General features: G+C 38.8%; 1 protein-coding gene across 5 annotated transcripts in view; it reads right to left on the reverse strand.

Annotated features, from left to right (window-relative positions):
* The window catches only part of FOCAD (focadhesin), a 303,578-nt gene that overhangs the window by 190,748 nt on the left and 91,109 nt on the right, over window positions 1-21,721 (reverse strand). For all 5 annotated transcript variants that reach the window (XM_086414321.1, XM_086414322.1, XM_086414319.1 and 2 more), the window contains 3 exons: window positions 20,736-20,823; window positions 13,313-13,515; window positions 1,768-2,025 (listed from right to left, as the gene is read on the reverse strand). In XM_086414321.1, coding sequence (XP_086270447.1) covers window positions 1,768-2,025; window positions 13,313-13,515; window positions 20,736-20,823 — 549 coding nt within the window. The remainder of the gene's footprint in view (window positions 1-1,767; window positions 2,026-13,312; window positions 13,516-20,735; window positions 20,824-21,721) is intronic.

Below are 21,721 nucleotides of genomic sequence, written 5' to 3' on the forward strand. Positions count from 1 at the left end.
GGTACACCCATGCTCTTTCAAAATACTCATTCTTATCCTTTTGGCTGCTTTTCCTTCTATTTAAAGGCCAGAGAAATGATACGATATGGTTACTTCATAATGAAAAGTGAAGAAAAGAACATGATCTCCCACTTCTAGTCTTCTTTTATACTTTTCAAAAGACTTTAACTCCACTTGTAAATTCTTATTAATTAATTACATTGCCTTTGCTGCTGCATGAATTTGGGTAACTATATTTAAACATTTTACCTCACCAATCACCCTAACAAGCAAAATTACACTTTTTTTTTCTCATTTCTTTCAAAACTTCTGAGAAATTATCAACAGAAGCATTATATTTACTTTAATTTATATTAATAGCACTGCTTCTTAAAGGACATTTATTGAATAAATAAATGAACCTGGATGGATGGTCACTCCAGTGCTTCCTAACCATTTCCATTTCATGGCACACATGAAAAATATTTATAAGAATACTGGATCACACTAAAACTTCAAAGACTAAATGTATTTCCTGAGTATCAATACACATATTGATATGACATATGTTTTATACCAGTGGCAAACATAGGTCAGGTAACCTACTGAATGACTTCCTCAGATGATCTCCAGGCATATACTATCCTAAAGAGATCATCCAACAAGGTGTCAACAGTGAAAAAAGCACCCAGGAGAACCAGGATTGTTACAGAAGGTGAAGGGAGAGAGAAAGTAGGAAGCAGGCTGAAATGACTCGCATTACTCACACCATAAGACAAAGGTGCTTTGAGTACATTATGGATCCACTTGCAGAACCAGACCAGAAAAGGTCTAGTCAGAGGGGAAACTTCTGTTACATATCAGCAGTTGTTTACTTGACAAAAGGGAATTAGTGCGACAAGTTGGGGACAAAAAAGAATTCCCCATGCACTAATTTCACATCTTAAAGAAACACACTTATCCCACCTTTACTATCAAATTGTGTTCCAAAAGGAACATATAACTTTCCTTAAAGAGATGGACTTTTTCCATACCGTGCTTAAAAAGGAATACAAGCACAGGCACTAAGATAAAGAAGATAATAAAAACACTATACCGACTTGGTTATGAAATCCTTCCCTTCATAGGAAATACATTTTAGACACTCTACCCAACGGAAAAAAACTACAGATGCCTATGCTAAATATATGGTTCATTAAAAGGGGAGGAGGGACTTTATTAATAATGTCTGACGTCTTTATTATACTCCAAGAACTGTACAGAGAGAAAAAATGACTTGTCTTCACATCCCAGCATGTTGATCAGTACTATATATAGCAAGGACCCAGTATTTTTTTTGCTTATTAAATGACTGAATAAAAATACGATTAAATTCCAAGAAGTTAAAAAGAGATTAATGCCTATTATATAGGCACATTTATTCTGAATTAATTAATTTTTCCACCTTAAAAGATTGATATTAGAACCAAGGGCCATGCATCTTGGAATAGGGTGCAAGAGTTAATGAAAATGTTAAAAAAAATTAGCAAATCCACCAATAACAAAAACAGCAGATTAGCATCCTGTGTAGATTCTCACTTGAAGTGCTTTCATTAAAGAAAATATTCGCCTCATTAAATATACATCAACTCAGAGGAAGGAGGGGAAAAAATTGGAAAAATAAAGATAGCAAAGAAAAAAGAAGCCTGTACTTTAAAACTGATAAAAATCATCCACAAAGAAAGAATAATCTTCGATTCCAACATCAAGCTTTTCCCTCATTACTGTTCTATTATTTTCTTGCTTTACCTGAGAGGAATCGGCTTGGGCTAATTCTGTAGTGACCTTCAGTATCTGGTGAAGATTTCGTCCCTTATCTTCAACAAGGAGGTAAGCCAGCAGAAGAAAAACATGAGCAGGGATCACTGTGGTTATAGGGAGCAATGACTCCACGGAAGCCAACCAGTCACTTGCCGCAGACTCTTCTCTCATTACTTCAAGGATCCTCCAGGCTGTAAATATTGAACCATACATGCTGGTTATGGGGAACGCAAGCTTGTAGGAGAGCTGAAAAATAAACACACAAAAAAGTATGAATAAATGAGATAAATCTGTCAGAAATATATTTCTGACATTCATTCATTCTTTATATTTCAAGAAATAGAAGAAATCGATCCTTTCAACAAAATGAATACAAAATTTTCAGTCCCTGACCCAAACCTCTCTGCATATATCTGAGCTAACAGGATTACACAAAAAGAAAAGAGTTGCCAGATGGAAACCCTAGAACAGTTTTATTAAAAAATTTCCTCATGTTTACCATTCGCTCCCTGTTGGGGCTTCCCAGGCAGTGCTAGTGGTAAAGAACCTGCCTGCCAATGCAGGAAATGCAACAGACACAGGTTCAATCCCTGGGTTGGGAAGATTTCCTGGAGTAGGAAATGACAACCCATTCCAGTGTTCTTGCCTGGAAAATTCCATGGGCAGAAGAGCTTGGTGGGCTACAGTCCATGGGGCCGCAAAGACTTGGACACAACTGAGTGAGCAAGCAAGGCAGAGAAAAAAAAGGGGGGCGGGGTCAATATACAAAATCCAGAGGCAACAGAGTTTGGAAAAAGCCATTACTATGTAAGAGGTATTTACCAGTGAGAACGGATATAGAAAAAACAACAGCAACAACACTGTATTTGCCCATCCCCAAGCCCCAGTAAGAGGCAACTTGGGGCAGATGGCAGATTTGGACTGAGGACAATTCATTTTTGTAATAGTATGTTGATAGGAACAGAGCTGGTTCAGCTGGAGTCTGGAAATTCATTAATAGTTTGTGGATAACTCCTGCAAGAAGCAGCAGCCTGACAGCTCTAAATTGAAATGATACCCAAAGAAGACGTTATGCTTAAGTCAATCTGAGCAATGGCTCCTTGTGGAAGTCAAGTGGTACAGTCAGGGTCAGAGACTGGATAGAATTCTGCCATTGTGAGCGGTGTGCCCAAACACCCCAGAAGAAGCCATAGACACTAAAGAGGAATTAGATATTGCCTGCTCAAAAAATAATTCATTTAGAGTGTAACGAGACAAATTAGAAATCTCTAGAGTATCACTGTCCAATTATTAGAGACTCACTTACATGGATAAGGGTAACAACTGAAAGGATGAGAAGTAAAAGTTAAGCCTTACAAAACTTTTTAATAATAGCTTTATTGAGATATAATTCACATATCATTAAATCCAGGCTTTTAAAGTTAATAACTCAGAGGATTCTAGTAATTCATAAAGTTGTATAACCATCATCACCAGCTAAATTTAGAACATTTTTCTTCACCCCAAAAGGAAACTCCATGCCCATTAAAGTGTAAGTCACTAAGTCATGTCTGCCTGTGACCCCATGGACTGTAGCCATCAGGCTCCTCTGTCCATCGGATTCTCCAGACAAGAATACTGGAGTGAGTTGCCATTTCCTTCTCCAATGTCCATTAAAAGTCCTTCTTTATTCCCTCTGATCCCCAAGCCCTGGCAACCATTAATCTTTTATTTTGGCTATTTCATATAATAGGAACCACAGAATATGTGGTCTTTAGTAACTAGCTTCTTTTATTTCACATAAAATAAAACTTTTTCAAGGTTCATCCATGTTCTGGTTGACTGGTATCTATCAATGCTTCGTTTCTTTTCATTATCAAATAATATCCCACTATATGGGTATATATTTTGTTTATCCATTCATCAATTAATGGACATTGGGTTTTTTCCCACTTTTTGGCTATGACAAATAATGTTGCTATGAATATTACTGTAAAAGTTTTTGTGAGGACATAGCTGTTCAGTTATTTCAAGTATATGCTTAAGAATGAAGATCACTTTTATCTGAAAATAAATGCCATTATAAAAACATATGAGGAAGCTTTATCTTTTCTGATATGGAAAGACCTCACACAGAAAAATACAAGATACATACAGTGCGCCTGAAATGCTGAGATTATTTTAAAGAGAAGCATAGGGACTATATATTTGTATTTGCATAAATATGTACAAACACACACACATATTTGGAGTATGATAAGACAAATCAGCTTCTTCAGTGTTACTGGCTGTGGGATAGACTTGGATTACTGTGATATTGAATGGTTTGCCTTGGAAACGAACAGAGATCATTCTGTCGTTTTTGAGATTACATCCAAGTACTGCATTTCAGACTCTTTTGTTGACCATGATGGCTACTGCATTTCTTCTAAGGGATTCCTGCCTGCAGTAGTAGATATAATGGTCATGAGTTAAATTCACCCATTCCAGTCCATTTTAGTTCCCTGATTCCTACAATGTCGATCTTCACATTCACAAGAATATACAGAAGAACTGTACAAAAAAGATCTTCATGACCAAGATACTCACGATGGTGTGATCACTCACCTAGAGACAGACATCCTGGAATGTGAAGTCAAGTGGGCCTTAGAAAACATCAGTATGAACAAAGCTAGTGGAGGTGATGGAATTCCAGTTGAGCTATTTCAAATCCTGAAAGACGATGCTGTGAAAGTGCTGCACTCAATATGCCAGCAAATTTGGAAAACTCAGCAGTGGTCACAGGACTGGAAAAGGTCAGTTTTCATTCCAATCCCAAGGAAAGGCAATGCCAAAGAATGCTCAAACTACCGCACAATTCCACTCATCTCACACTCTAGTAAAGTAATGCTCAAAATTCTCCAAGCCAGGCTTCAGCAATATGTGAACCGTGAGCTTCCAGATGTTCAAGCGGGTTTTAGAAAAGGCAGAGGAACCAGAGATCAAATTGCCAACATCCACTGGATCATGGAAAAAGCAAGAGTTCCAGAAAAACATCTACTTCTGCTTTATTGACTATGCCAAAGGCTTTGACTGTGTGGATCACAATAAACTGTGGAAAATTCTTCAAGAGATGGGAATCCCAGACCACCTGACCTTCCTCTTGAGAAACCTATATGCAGGTCAAGAAGCAACAGTTAGAACTGGACACGGAACAACAGACTGGTTCCAAATAGGAAAAGGAGTACGTCAAGGCTGTATATTGTCATCCTGTTTATTTAACTTATATGCAGAGTACATCATGAGAAACACTGGACTGGAAGAAACACAAGCTGGAATCAAGATTGCCGGGAGAAATATTAATGACCTCAGATATGCAGATGACACCACCCTTATGGCAGAAAGTGAAGAGGAACTAAAAAGCCTCTTGATGAAAGTGAAAGAGAAGAGTGAAAAAGTTAGCTTAAAGCTCAACATTCAGAAAACTAAGATCATGGCATCTGGTCCCATCACTTCATGGGAAATAGATGGGGAAACAGTGGAAACAGTGTCAGAGTTTACTTTTTGGAGCTCCAAAATCACTGCAGATGGTGACTGCAGCCATGAAATTAAAAGACGCTTACCCCTTGGAAAAAAAGTTATGACCAACTTAGACAGCATATTAAAAAGCAGAGACATTACTTTTCCAACAAAGGTCTAGTCAAGGCTATGGTTTTCCCAGTAGTCATGTATGGATGTGAGAGTTGGACTGTGAAGAAAGCTGAGCACTGAAGAATTGATGCTTTTGAACTGTGGTGTTGGAGAAGACTCTTGAGAGTCCCTTGGACTGCAAGGAGATCCAACCAGGCCATTCTAAAGGAGGTCAGCCCTGGGTGTTCTTTGGAAGGACTGATGCTGAATCTGAAACTCCAATTCTTTGGCCACCTCATGTGAAGAGTTGACTCACTGGAAAAGACTCTGATGCTGGGAGGGATTGGGGGCAGGAGGAGAAGGGGATGACAGAGGTTGAGATGGCTGGATGGCATCACTGATTCAATGGACGTGAGTTTGAGTGAACTCCGGGAGTTGTTGATAGACAGGGAGGCCTGGTGTGTTGCAATTCATGGGGTCGCAAAGAGTCGGACACGACTGAGCAACTGAACTGAAGACAAATCAAAAATCTCTAGAGTATAACTATTCCGTTATTAAAGACTCACATGGACTTGCACACACACACAAAAGTATTTAGACAAACAGAAAAAATTAATAACTACTAATCTTCATCTTCATTTTGAGAGTGTGGAAATTGGACAACCAGAATCAAAGGTGAGAAAGAGACTGCTCATTGTATACCATTTATGATTCTTGAACCATTTCATTGTATTAAAAATACTTTATTTATTATAGTCCTGTCTCGCTAAGAATTTTTTTTCCCAAGAAAATGAAATTCATTAAAGACTAGAGTCAAGTTCTTTAGTCTAATGACAAACAGCGTTGGACTTCAGATTTAAAAGACCAGATTTTGGCACAGCCATGACAGTTATTAGACAGTTATTAAAAATTGTTACACAATTTCTCTGAGCTTTATTTTCCTCATCTATAAAATGGAAGTAATGTCTATCTCCCTGCCAAAATTATTGAGGTTGAGAAAGAAATAGTATCTACAAAGCACCCAGCACAGTGCCTAAAGTTGCAAAATAAAGGAAAATATTATCCTTGTCATCTTCAGGAGAGAAAAATACAATTGCTGGATACGATTATAAAAGAAAAATAATTGGAAATCACCATGAACCATAAATTGACTAGGCAGCAGTGATATTACGGAGTCAACATATTAAAACAGAAAAGTAATCCTACTGTGCTTAAAGTATTAGTCCAGGTTTAGGCTCTGTTTTTCGTCTGTTTGCCTAAGGTTAGAGTCACAGGAAAAAGGCACAACGTTGACTAAGAGATCACAGAATGGTCTCTCTGTCCCACTGAGTGACAGCTGCCACAGGCATGATCCCAGCGCAAAGGTGCACCAAAGCTTTTCTCTCAGCACCGGCCACCAAATCCTGGCCCCGTGGAGTGCTGTAGGCCCTGGGTTTTAGAGGAGAAGGTAGGTGTTTAAAGATCAAAGACAGGCTTATGTTAAATGAATTATATCTCAATAAAAAGAGAAGAAACAATAGAAAAGTAACATTTAAGTGAATATGAAATGGTGCACATCTACATATGTAAAACAGTTGCAAATCTTTACTTTTTAAAAATCTTAATAAAAATGTTCAGGTACACTGGAATACTAACAATATCTGTTCATACTTCTTTGTCTAAAGAGGACTGAAAAAGAAATTGTGAATGCAGGTGAACAATATGGATTTTCATTAACTTAAAAGAATAACAATTTTCTATAATGTGGACTAAAACAGGCTTAACAAGTGAGGCCAGGATTTGACCAGGAGAGGGAGTGTGGAACAAACCTAGAGACACTTAAAAGTAGCACAGGTCTGTGCAAAAAGGGATTTAATTACTCACCAGACCAGAAACAGAAGACTGGAATAGATAAAGCCTTAATAAGAGTGTCCTTCTCTTCTATACAGGGCTTCCCTGGTGGCTCAGAGGGTAAAGCGTCTGCCTGCAATGCAGGCGACCTGGGTTGGATCCCTCGGTCAGGAAGATCCCCTGGAGAAGGAAATGGCAACCCACTCCAGTACTCTTGCCTGGAAAATCCCATCGACAGAGAAACCTGGTAGACTACATTCCATGGGATCGCAAAGAGTCGGACAGGACTGAGCGACTTCACTTTCACTTTCACTTTCTGTTCTATACATCTATAAAGAATCTAATCAAGAGTTAAAAGCCTTGGTAGTGGTTAATTATCACCGAAAGACAACCATTCTCTGTATCCATGTTATTAAGAAGACAATGATAGAAGCACAAGATCTAATTCCTATTAACTTCCAATCAAAAGCTTTTAAGAAACCAGTTTACTTCAATTTACTATTGATTTACTGTTTTCCTGTAAATCTGAAATACTGTTATTAACTCCCAAGTTCAGCACAAAGATGATAAATTACTGTTAATAAAATCAAAGTGGCAGCAATAGAGTGTAGGCAAATGTAAACTCTATTTGTCAAACAGACAAAACCTGAATCTAAGTCCTACATCCACTCCCTGTGTAATGAGGGGGAAGTTAATTAACCTCCATAATTTCTATTTCTTCACTTACAAAATGAGTACTATAAGATTATCATCAAGGAAATGTAAATCAAAACCACAATGAAATAGCACTTCATAACCACTCCTGTGTTAGTCTCTCAGTCATGTCTGACTCTTTGCGACCCCGTGGACTCCCCATCAGGCTTATCACCCCATCAAGTTGCTCTGTCCGTGGAATTCGCCATGCAAGAATACTAGAGTGGGTTGCCGTTCCCTTCTCCAGGGGATCTTCGTGACCCAGGGATCAAACCTGGGTCTCCTGCATTGCAGGCAGATTCTTTACCATCTGAGCCACCAAGGAAGCCCATCACAACCACTAGTATGGTTGTAATAAAATGACAGGTAGTAACAAGTGTTGGCAAGTACATAGAGAAACTGGCACCTTCACACACTGCTAATGGGAATGTAAAATGATACAGTCCCTTTGGAAAAGTCTCACAGCTCCTCAAATGATCAAACACATGGTTACCATATGATCTAGCAATTTCACTCCCTAGGTTATCTACCCCCCAAAAATGAAAATCTATGTCCACACAAAAACTTGTACAGGAGTATTCACAACAGCATTATTCACAATAAACAAAATTTTCTTAAAAAAATTAAAACCCAAATGTTCAATAGATGAATGAAAAAATAAAATGAGGTAGCTTCATACAATGGAATATTATAAAGTGTCTGCCTGGAATTCGGGAGACCTGGGTTCGATCCCTGGGTCGGGAAGATCCCCTGGAGAAGGAAATGGCAACCCACTCCAATATTCTTGCCTGGAGAATCCCATGGACAGAGGAGCCTGGTGGGCTACAGTCCATGGGGTCGCAAAGAGTCAGACACGACTGAGCAACTTCAGTTCACTTTCTTTTTTGGAGTAATAAAAGTATTCTAAAATTGACTGTAGTATTGTATACACAACTCTGTAAACATACGAAAAGCCACTGAGTTGTGAACTTTAAATGAGTAAAATGTATGTATGTGAATTTTATCTCAATAAATCTATTTTAAAAAATAATCAGACTCTCACTGCATGACCCTTGGCAAGTTATCTTCTCTATATTTCAGTTAACTCTTGGATAAAATTAGACCAATAATAATAATACCTACTTCAAAGAGTTTGGGATAAAATCAAATGACTTAATACATGGCAAAGTACTCAGAATGGAGCCTGAACATAAGACTTGCTTAATAAACAACCACATGAAGCAGGGCTTTGTTGCCTATTTGGCCAGAGCCCGGAGAGCTTCAACCATTAGGCCTTCAACCAAGGCCACACATGTGGAAACAGCAAAACAAAACTATTTCAAAGTTATTGTGAGAAAAGAGTTGATCCACATAACTTCTTAAATAGAGCATGTGCTCAATAAATCTTAACTTCAGCTATAAATAGGACAACAACAATATATTATAAATTTTGATTTTTTAAGAGACAATACTCAAAATACTTTCTGCTTACTATATACTACTTCAAAGTGAAAATGAGTGAAACCTACTTAGTACTGCTTTATTAAAAGGTAATAAAGCTCACAGTGCTTTAAGTACGAACAAAGTACTTTATCCAAAAATACCAATTAATAAATGTATGACAGATCCTACCTCAGTCATACTTTCTCTAAATCTTTCTGTTGACTAAAATAGTTCTCCAAAGATGAATCTTGCCCTACTGTATAACTGCAGGAATTTGACTATTAAGTCTCTTTCTTGCTTTATTTCACCCATCCCTGGCTGCCAGGGGCATGCAAGAGACTCCAGCAGATAGCTTCCTATGGGCCAGCTCTGGCCTGTGACACCCCACACACTTCACCAGCTAGCAGGTCATAGCTACAATCTTCCCACCAGGCTGTGATCTCAGCCTTGAGTGCGGAGATCCATTTGGTTCATTCTTTGGGTGTCCCCTGCCTCACTCTCAGAAGTAGAAGCTGTTCTCAACATTTATTATGGCAATATTCCTTAGAGCCTCATTACTGCTTTCAGTAATTAAACACCTTTTACTAGTTAATAATTTCTGTACTAAGTTTCTCTTTATTTAAATTATCAGTGTGGCTTCTCTCTCCTAACTAGACCCTGACTCATACCCTGGTGCTTTCTTCTCACTACCACCTGCCCCCATTTTCTGGGGGTAGGGGCAGCAAAATTTTAAGGACTTTAGAGTTGCGACTAGTATTTGATGTTTTTCACCTAAGAGAACACAAATAGGTTTTAAACATCACCTGTCATAGTCTAATACAAAGGATCCTGTTTTTCTTACACGATAAATAAACAAATAGAAGTTTATTACTGCTGCTACTGCTAAGTCGCTTCAGTTGTGTCCGACTCTGTGTGACCCCATAGATGGCAGCCCACCAGGCTCCCCCGTCTCTGGGATTCTCCAGGCAAGAACACTGGAGTGGGTTGCCATTTCCTTCTCCAGTGCATGAAAGGGAAAGGTGAAAGTGAAGTCGCTCAGTCGTGTCTGACTCTTAGCGACCCCATGGACTGCAGCCCACCAGGCTCCTCTATCCATGGGATTTTCCAAGCAAGAGTACTGGAGTGGGGTGCCATTGCCTTCTCCAAGAAGTTTATTAGATTATGCTAATCTTTTAAAGAGATGAATGGCTGCTTTGATATTTTACTTTTTAATTCTTAGAAACTGAGAGAAGTTAAAATGTGTTTTATTTCATTGTTATCAACACTTCAGGTAGGGAATTCCCTGGCAGTCCAGTGGTTAGGATTCTACTTTCACAGCTCAGGGTGTGGGCCAATCCCTGGGGAGGGACCTACGATTCCACATGGCACACAGCATAACCAAAAAATTAAGGAAAAAAAAAAAAAGAAATAGACAGGAAACAGAGAACTGCATGGTACGGTAATATTTACCCTTGGATTTATTTATGAAAAGAATTATACTTCTGAAGAAATGCTTTAGTTCTAAGCCAAATACTCAAGTCAGAATCACCAATTTAAAATGAAATAATAAAAATATAAACAACAAAAATCTGTGATTCTAAACAATGTTTCTGTAATAAATCAAGAGGGTAAAATGATCTGTATTTGTATCAGAAGCATACATTCCTCACTGAACAGAAATTTCTTGACTGTCTACTACGTAGTAAACAATAGGTCAGGTGTGGAGGATGCAAAGACAAATAAATAAGCTAGGGTGTTATCTATTTCCTTGAATATGTGGAAAATACTCAGTTTCACCGCTGCTAAAGTGTTTTTAATTTTCCAATCCATGATCAGCTGAAAAAGATAATGCAGAAACACCTATGGTGGAAAAAACATCAAAAGTTCAACAACTGTTGCAATTTAAATATTAATGTGCTTAAAAAAAAAAGGCAAAGTATGAAAAAGGCCAAGCTTCCTTCCCTGGGTGAGCTCACGGCACAGCTGGAGGTACAAATATGTACCCCTTAAACTAAGACACACAACATAATCCCCTTAAACTAAGACACACAACATAATCCCCTTAAACTAAGACACACAGCACAATCCACTAATGCTGAAAGTGTTTGGATGCAAAGGAGACAGAGTAATAAATTCTGACTCAGGGAGGCTGAAAACACTTGGCTGGGTCTTGAAGAACGAGTAGTTCAGGCAGAGGAGACAAAAGTGCATTATGTACTAAAGCAAAGATTCAGGAGGAGAACTGGGAGTTTGGGGCAGGTTAAATTTATAGGTATGTTTGGAATATAGGGTCTGGACAGGCGTAGGAGAAAAGCCAACAGTAAACTGTGGCTTAAATTTTTCAAAAGGGAGATCATATATCCACTGAAAGCCTCAATACAGCAGCACACTACCATCAGGAGGACATTTACACCCTAATAGTATTCCTTCCTCCTCCCTCTTCACCAGCTGCTAAAGAGAAAATCCACCATGCAGTGCTGATGAATAAGATTCACACACACCTGAGCAAATAATAAGCTGAGTACTTACACATTAGATTTAGGGTGATCCTCAGTAAATATCACTCATGATTTAAAGGAACAGAACTCTCAGACATAGTACCCTGTCCCCACCCCCATTCAGAATCCAATTTGTGTTCTATATGGGCAAACTACAAGGGGAGGTAAAAGGCTATTAGAAATTTGGGGTCACAGTTTGTCATTCTATCAGAGCAGATGTTAAGAACTCTCTTATTTTAATGCAAATCAATTACCTATTTCAAGTTTTATGCTTTAGTCAAACAATTAGGATCAAGGAGGCTACAGCATACATTCAATATGCCTGCAGGCTAGTTTCTGCTGCATGATCAAACAGGGAACATAACCAAGAATCCCCAACAATGCCTGGATTTCTGCTGCTAGAACATTTAACAATACGTTATTAGTGGTATCTCTACTTTTGCAAACAAAACAACTAAGGCACTTGCTTGCATTTATGTAATGTCTTTGGTCTCCGGAAACTTAAGATGCTTCACCAGTTTTACCGTCTTTAACCCTTTATAGTTGGGAAGTACTATCACATTTTACTGGGCTTTGCTGGTGGCGCTAGTGGAAAGAACCTGCGTGCCAACGCAGATAGATGTAAAAGATGAGGGTTTGATTCCTGGGTCAGGAAGATCCCCTGGAGGAGGGCATGCCAACCCACTCCAATATTATTGCCTGGAGAATCCCATGGACTGTGGAGCCTGGCAAGCTACAGTTCATAAGGTTGCACAGAGCTGGACACGACTGAAGTGACTTAGGACACACACATCACATTTTACTAAAGTTAAAACCCAAGCACCTAAACAGAAAAAAATATGATGAATGTAGGCCTAGAATTCAGCCACTAACAAGATATTACTTATATTTCTCCATTATTCTAACAGGACCAGTGAGACTGACAAAGCCAAATGGGGTAAGCCCAGTAGGCACGGATCAGAATGAAGTGTGACAGTTGGGCTGAAGGGAGTAGGAACACACACAGGGACATCAAGAACCATGTGCTGGGGAATACAGCGTAAGGTGCCATATTCAAAAGTCAAGTCTTAGTTCTTACAGATCCCAGAACTTCCAGGCAATTGCAGTTCCCCACCATGGATTGTTGCAGGTCTAATTACACTGCACTATTTAACAGTATAAAGAAGGGGAAGAAAGGCTCCATGCTCACATGTGTTGCAGAAGCACTAGGTTAGTTAACTAGAACTAGTTGCTTTCCTGCAGGATTCCTTAGGACCTTTAACCACTAATGGACACTGGAAACTCAACAAGCAAAAAAGATTAGACAGATTTCCAACACTTATTTCAAGCAGGACTACGCTCCCCACCACAGTCCAGAAGAATACACTAACATCTACACCAGTGCCTGACAGAGTGGTAAAATTCAACGACAGGATTTAAACCCAAACACATATATCATCAGGATGTGAGATTTCTGGCAGTGACTTAAATCCCATATAACTGATTAAACTTTATGTTAAGAGAAACAGGGATAAAGTGGTTACCTTTCGGTGCTCGTCTCTGTAGCGCTCCTGCTGCACCATTTCTAAAAGGTTTACAGCCAACTGCTGCCTAGAGGGACCTTCTTCATCCACGGATATACAGTCTTCCAAGGCAGTAGAAGACAGTATCTGCAGAAGTGGCATCACTAGCAGCAACGAGGACTTTGGGATCTTCTGACTCTCAGCAGAAGAAAGGAGCTTCAGAGCTGGTCATCCAAACAACAATTCACAGTTTTCAAAATTAATACTGCAGTCAAACAAAATGCTGTTTTGTTTAAGAGAAATATGCAAAGAGCTTTCTTGCCCCTTTACAATTGGGTCATATATACAATTAAGATGATAAACCTGATCCTTTAAGAAATAAAAAGAACATAAAAATTGACTCAGCAAAAATAAGCTATTAATGCACAGAACTTTTTAGTTTTTACTTGAGGATGCTCTTAGAGAAAATTCATATCATAAAGTAAAATCAACTTTTTTTTTTTTCAGGTCAATATGAATTTCTTTAAAATTCAACTCAACTTTTGTTCTTATACCCTGTCAGATCCTCTGCCCTCACAAACTGAGCCAAGAGACCAGAGTTCCTGATCTACGGATAACAAAATCAACACATGCACTACTCTTTCAAGCCCAGCTGAGAATTGTATCAAGCGATGCAAAAGTAAACAAGGTGAAGCACGGATGACCTTCAGCAGTAATTACCAAGAAGCAAATCAGCAAATTCTCAAAGTCCATTCCCCATGGAATACAACCCATGTTTATAAAAGATTTTTTTTAACATGGAAACAAACACACACGCAGAATAATTTACTTATATGTGTAGTCTCCCTTAGACTATGAACAGGATGAATTAAAGAATAAACTTTCTTCACAGTTATTGAATGAATGCTGATTTACTGAAAAAGGTTATTTTTACAAATAACCTCCTTCAGAGTGAGATTATTAATCAACTTAACTTCCCCACTACACCAAAAAAAACTACAGTGAACGTTAAATCATGTCAATGAATTGCTAGTATTGTATTTTAAATCACCTGGAAGTCAAACCTGAATGTGGTATGAAATACAGACACTTGTTACTCCAACACTACAAATTTACTTTTTTTGCCTAAATATTAGTCTTAATTCATAATTGTCAGTTATTACAATAATATAATACCTTTAACAGATACTGAAAGAGAAACTCCCCAGGTCGGTAGGTGCCCAATATGGTACTGGAGATCAGTGGAGAAAATAACTCCAGAAAGAATGAAGGGATGGAGCCAAAGCAAAACAATACCCAGTTGTGGATGTGACTGGTGATAGAAGCAAGGTCTGATGCTATAAAGAGCAATATTGCATAGGAACCTGGAATGTTAGGTCCATGAACCAAAGCAGATTGGAAGAGGTCAAACAGGAGATGGCAAGAGTGAATGTTGACATTCTAGGAATCAGCAAACTAAAATGGACTGGAATGGGTGAATTTAACTCAGATGACCATTATATCTACTACTGCAGGCAGGAATCCCTTAGAAGAAATGGAGTGGCCATCATGGTCAACAAAAGAGTCCGAAATGCAGTACTTGGGTGCAAGCTCAAAAATGACAGAATGATCTCTGTTCGTTTCCAAGGCAAACCATTCAATATCACAGTAATCCAAGTCTATGCCCCAACCAGTAACACTGAAGAAGCTGAAGTTGAATGGTTCTATGAAAACCTACATGACCTTTTAGAACTAACACCAAAAAAAGATGTCCTTTTCATTATAGGGGACTGGAATGCAAAAATAGGAAGTCAAGAAACACCTGGAGTAACAGGCAAATTTGACCTTGGAATATGGAATGAAGCAGGGCAAACGCTAATAGAGTTTTGCCAAGAGAACACACTGGTCATAGCAAACACCCTCTTCCAGCAACACAAGAGAAGACTCTACACATGGACATCACCAGATGGTCAACACTGAAATCAGATTGATTATATGCTTTGCAGCCAAAGATGGAGAAGCTCTATACAGTCAGCAAAAACAAGACCAGGAGCTGACTATGGCTCAGACCATGAACTCCTTATTGCCAAATTCAGACTGAAATTGAAGAAAGTAGGGAAAACCACTAGACCATTCAGGTATGACCTAAATCAAATCCCTTATGATTGCACAGTAGAAGTGAGAAATAGATTTAAGGGCCTAGATCTGATAGATAGAGTGCCTGATGAACTATGGACTGAGGTTTGTGACATTGTACAGGAGACAGGGATCAAGACCATCCTCATGGAAAAGAAATGCAAAAAAGCAAAATGGCTATCTGGGGAGGCCTTACAAATAGCTTTGAAAAGAAGAGAAGTGAAAAGCAAAGGAGAAAAGGAAAGATATAAGCATCTGAATGCAGAGTTCCAAAGAATAACAAGAAGAGATAAGAAAACCTTCTTCAGCGATCAATACAAAGAAATACAGGAAAACAATAGAATAGGAAAGACTAGACATCCCTTCAAGAATATTAGAGATACCAAGGGTACATTTCATGCAAAGATGGGCTTGATAAAGGACAGAAAAGGTATGGACCTAACAGAAGCAGAAGATATTAAGAAGAGGTGGCAAGAATACACAGAAGAACTGTACAAAAAAGATCTTCACAACCAAGATAATCATGATGGTGTGATCACTCACCTAGAGCCAGACATCCTGGAATGTGAAGTCAAGTGGGCCTAAGAAAGCATCACTATGAACAAAGCTAGTGGAGGTGATGCAATTCCAGTTGAGCTATTCCAAATCCTGAAAGATGATGCTGTGAAAGTGCTGCACTCAATATGCCATCAAAATTGGAAAACTCAGCAGTGGCCACAGGACTGGGAAAGATCAGTTTTCATTCCAATCCCAAGGAAAGGCAATGCCAAAGAATGCTCAAACTACCGCACAATTCCACTCATCTCACATGCTAGTAAAGTAATGCTCAAAATTCTCCAAGCCAGGCTTCAGCAATACGTGAACCGTGCACTTTCAGATGTTCAAGCTGGTTTTAGAAAAGGCAGAGGAGCCAGAGATCAAATTGCCAACATCCACTGGATCATGGAAAAAAGAAGACAGTTCCAGAAAAACATCTATTTCTGCTTTATTGACTCTGCTTTATTGACTATGGATCACAATAAGCTGTGGAAAATTCTGAAAGAGATGGGAATACCAGACCACCTGACCTGCCTCTTGAGAAACCTGTATGCAGGTCAGGAAGCAACAGTTAGAACTGGACATGGAACAACAGACTGGTTCCAAATAGGAAAAGGAGTACGTCAAGGCTGTATATTGTCATCCTGTTTATTTAACTTATATGCAGAGTACATCATGAGAAATGCCGGGCTGGAAGAAGCACAAGCTGAAATCAAGATTGCTGGGAGAAATATTAATGACCTCAGATATGCAGATGACACCACCCTTATGGCAGAAAGTGAAGAGGAACTAAAAAGCCTCTTGATGAAAGTGAAAGAGGAGAGTGAAAAGGTTGGCTTAAAGCTCAACATTCAGAAAATGAAGATCATGGCATCTACTCCCATCACTTCATGGGAAATAGATGGGGGAACAGTGGAAACAGTGGCAGACTCTACTTTTTTGGGCTCCAAAATCACTGCAGATGGTGATTGCAGCCATGAAATTAAAAGACGCTTACTCCTTGGAAGGAAAGTTATGACCAACCTAGATAGCATATTAAAAAGCAGAGACATTACTTTGCCAACAAAGGTCTAGTCAAGGCTATGGTTTTTCCTGTGGTCATGTATGGATGTGAGAGTTGGACTATGAAGAAAGCTGAGCGCCGAAGAATTGATGCTTTTGAGCTGTGGTGTTGGAGAAGACTCTTGAGAGTCCCTTGGACTGCAAAGAGATCCAACCAGTCCATTCTGAAGGAGATCAGCCCTGGGATTTCTTTGGAAGGAATGATGCTAAAGCTGAAACTCCAGTACTTTGGCCACCTCATGCGAAGAGTTGACTCATTGGAAAAGACTCTGATGCTGGGAGGGATTGGGGGCAAGAGGAGAAGGGGACGACAGAGAATGAGATGGCTGGATGGCATCACTGACTCGATGGACGTGAGTCTGAGTGAACTCCGGGAGTTGGTGATGGACAGGGAGGCCTGGCGTGCTGCAATTTTTGGGGTCGCAAAGAGTCGGACACGACTGAGAGTCTGAACTGAACTGAATATCTTTAACAAAATATGAAATTCATGTAATACAAATATTTCTATATTCTGTACTATGGCTCTTGCAGGCATTTTTACAAATTGCTATTTACAATCATGGCCAGTGTTAGTAATTAAGAAGCATAACATTGTATTATGCACACTCAGTCACTTCAGTCGTGTCTGACTCTCTGCAATCACATGGACTGTAGCCTGCCAGGCTGCTCTGTCCAAGGGATTCTCCATGCAAGAACACTGGAATGAAAAAAAAAAAAAAAAAAAAGAACACTGGAATGGGTTGCCATGCCCTCCTCCAGGGGATATTCCCAACCCAGGGATTGAATCTGCATCTTTTGTGTCTCCTGTATTGCAGGTAGATTCTTTACCACTGAGCCACCAGAGAAGCCCCAACATTGTATTAGTGCTGTGTATTTTTAAAACTTGAAATAATCAATATTCTCCCCGCTATCCTATTGCTTTGAGCATTCTTTCCCAATATACGAAACAATAGATTTTTATTTACATTTCAACATTATATACTAGCTCAATAGTTTTCAGTATGGTTTATTCACTCTATCAAAGGTAACTTCAAATCAGAGACACTGGTTTACAAAAGGAAAACTTGGCTCTTCTCCAACAAAAGTACTGGAGTGTTTGATCCTGTATTATCCTATCATACATGAGCTATAATTGAAGGACTGGAGCCTCAGAATTAGGAATGCAGATTCTGTAGGGCATCAAAAAATTTTTTCTGGTCCAAAAACAAAAACCATGTATACGAAATATCCAGAAGAGACAAATTTAGAGACAGAATGCACTTTAGTGTTTTTCTGGGACCGAGGGTGGGAATGAGGATTAACTATAAATGGGTGCAAGAAATTTGGGGGAGAGGGATTGATGCAAAATGTTCTAAAACTAGACTGTGGAGCTGGCGGCACAACTCTGTAAATTTACTTTTGAAAAATTTATTTATTTTTGGCTGCGCTGGGTCTTTGTTGCTGTGTGGGCTTGTCTCTGGTCGCAGTGAGTGAGGGCTACTGTCCAGTCGCAGTGCAGGGGCTTCTCACTGACGTGGCTTCTCCTGTTGTGGAGCACAGGCTCCAGTCATGAGAGCTTCAGTGGTCGCAGCACACAGGCTCATTAGCTGTGGCCCCTAGAGCTTGCAGGCTTCAGCAGTTGTAGCGCATGGGGTCATTACTTGTGGTGCAAGGCTTAGTTTCTGCATGGCATGTGGAATCTTCCCAGACCAGGGATCAAACCCGTGTCCCCTTCTTTTCCAATGTACAACCAGGGAAGTCCCATAAATTTACTTTTAAATGCTATTGTACATTTAAAAACAGTGAGCTCTATGGTAAATAAATTTGCCTCAGTAAAGCTGCTTTTTAAAAATAATAAAACTATGATTGTCATAAGTAACAGGATTGGAAAATTATACCTATAGGAGGATGCCATGTATACTCTTTAAGGAGAGGAGGCAAAAACAGTTTAGTAAGAGACTAGGGAGGAAGGTACAAAGAGAAGAGGGCCAATAAGCAAAAGCAGGGTAGGAATCAAAGCCCTTAAAAGAGCCCAGGGTCCCTTCCATATGCTAAAGCTATTTCTAAGACACTGTAAATGAAAGAGTAATTCATCCTCAAAATCATGGATTAAAATGCCCAGAAGGAGTTACACAATCAGTATTTACCTCAATCATGTTTTAAAAATGAAAGTGGGAATGAATCAACGAATCATGGCATCATAACATACACATCACAAATTAGACAACATCCTACATTACTGCATGTATTATACTGGACCAAGTAAAGCCAGGCAATACTAATGTAAAAGCCACAATTTAAAGGTATGACTTGTTTGTTGATCTGCAAACTTGATTCTTTCCCACGTTATTCTTTCTTTAATTAATTTATTTATTTTAATTGGAGTCTAATTACTTTACAATAATGTAGTGGTTTTCGCCATACACTGACATGAATCAGTCATGGGTGTACAAGTGTCCCCCATCCCGAACCCCCCTCCCACATCCCTCCCCATCCCATCCCTCAGGGTTGTCCCAGTGCACCGGCTTTGAGTGCCCTGTTTCATGCATCAACCTTGGACTGTTGATCTATTTCACATATGATAATATACATGTTTCAATGGTTTTCTCTCAAATCATCCCACCCTCACCTTCTCCCACAGAGTCCAAAAGCCTGTTCTTTACATCTATCTCTTTTTCGCTCTTGCATATAGGGTCATTGTTACCATCTTTCTAAATTCCACATATAGGCATTAATATACTGAATCGGTGTTTTTCTTACTGACTTACTTCACTCTGTACAATAGGCTTCAATTTCATCCACCTCATTAGAACTGATTCAAATGTGTTCTTTTTAATACCTGAGTAATATTCCATTGTGTATATGTACCACAACTTTCTTATCCATTCGTCTGCCAATGGACATCTAAGTTGCTTCCATGTCCTAGCTATTGTAAACAGTGCTGCGATGAACACTGGGGTCTCTTTCAACTCTGGTTTCCTCGGCATGTATGCCTAGCAGTGGGATTATTGGGTCATAAGGCAGTTCTATTTCCAGGTTTTTAATGAATCTCCACATTGTGCTTCATAGTGGCTGCACTAGTTTGCATTCCCACCAATGGTATAAGAGGGTTCCCTTTTCTCCACACCCTCTCCAGCATTTATTGTTTGTAGACTTTTTCATAGCAGCTGTTCTGACTGGCATGAGATGGTACCTCATTGTCCCACATTACTCTTAAACAGAACATTTTTTGCCTCCCTTTAGCCCCATTCCTTACTTTTTTTTAAGTCAATACTGGACAGTCAAAAGAATGTTATCTTCATTTGTATTAGGTAGGTTAACAAAATAATCATAAATTATTCAATGTGGCACCAGTTTTGAATAGTAAAGGTGTATAGAGTTTTAAAAGTAAATTCAAATGCTAAATACTTATTCTGCTTCAAGGGTTTTATGCTATTGATTCTGTTTGCTGTACAACTGAATGAGCTGACACACCCTTCAAAATATTTACCAATGTCACTGCTATATAATTTAGAACATAATGTCCTAACGAACAGCTGAGATATTTGGTAAATTATGGTATATGGAATCTTGCACAAAACACCTTGATAAGAAAAAGAAAGCTCTATTTGATAATGACTAAACGGAAAAATTCCAGAACGGACATTCACAACATATAGGACTTTACAGCACAGTACAATACGTAGATCAAGTGACACCTGCCAATACTCATGTTAACTTACGTTACTCTTGTGAGCGTATTTTTATTTACCTAGACTTAAGATTGGCTTCTGTTGACTTGCTGGAGTCTGTAGAAGTAGTAAAGCTATTCCAATTATGACCGGTTCAACAGGAAAATCCTAAAGGAAAAGAAGAAAAGCAAAGAGCTGAAGAAGTTTCCAAGACCCATTGATTTATAATTTGTATCTAGGAAAAGTACATTTAACATGAAATATTGTAAACCTATTGTACAAAATTACTCACAGTAAGCCTGTTCTATTTAAGGAAGAGTTGTTGAATGCCACAGCAGTCACAAGTAAACTCAAAATGTTATCATATCTGGCCAAAGAGCAATAAGTTATAAACCATATTAATTCAGAGGGAAAACCTGCAGTCTTCAAAACAGTCAATCTTTGCAAACCAATAAAAAATACCTGAAATACTTAAGAATATTTCATTTCTGGAAAGTAGCTGAATTGTCTACTTAGGTAATACAGACATCGCTCATCTATACAACTTACATAATAAATTACACTTAACAAATTTTGATAAATCATGTTATTATAATAAAAGAAACATTAGTACCAGAGAAGCAGAGATTATTTTTAAATTACAGTAACTTACTAAGTATATGTAAATATAGTAAAGCAATAACCATAGAAACTTAAGGTCATTAATTTCACCAAGTATATAAATGAAATTAAAAAAAAAGATAAAAAGCACATGTACATTAAATTCTAATAAGGAAAATACAAGTGGCATAAGATGTCATTTGAAGTTTCTAAATAAAGAAAACAATAATGTTTTATGGAACTAAAGAAGGTCCAACACCCTCTGCTAAAATCACTTCATTCTGAAATTTACAGAAGTGTCTACAATTCTGTCGGAGAAGGCAATGGTAACCCACTCCAGTACTCTTGCCTGGAAAATCCCATGGACGGAGGAGCCTGGTGGGCTGCAGTCCATGGGGTCGCTAAGAGTTGGGTACAGCTGAGTGACTTTACTTTGACTTTTCACTTTCATGCATTGGAGAAGGAA

This window comes from Bos grunniens, chromosome 8 (assembly GCF_055505025.1).
Source record: "Bos grunniens cultivar Pamir isolate PY7600 chromosome 8, Bosgru_T2T1.0, whole genome shotgun sequence".
Lineage (NCBI taxonomy): Eukaryota > Metazoa > Chordata > Mammalia > Artiodactyla > Bovidae > Bos > Bos grunniens.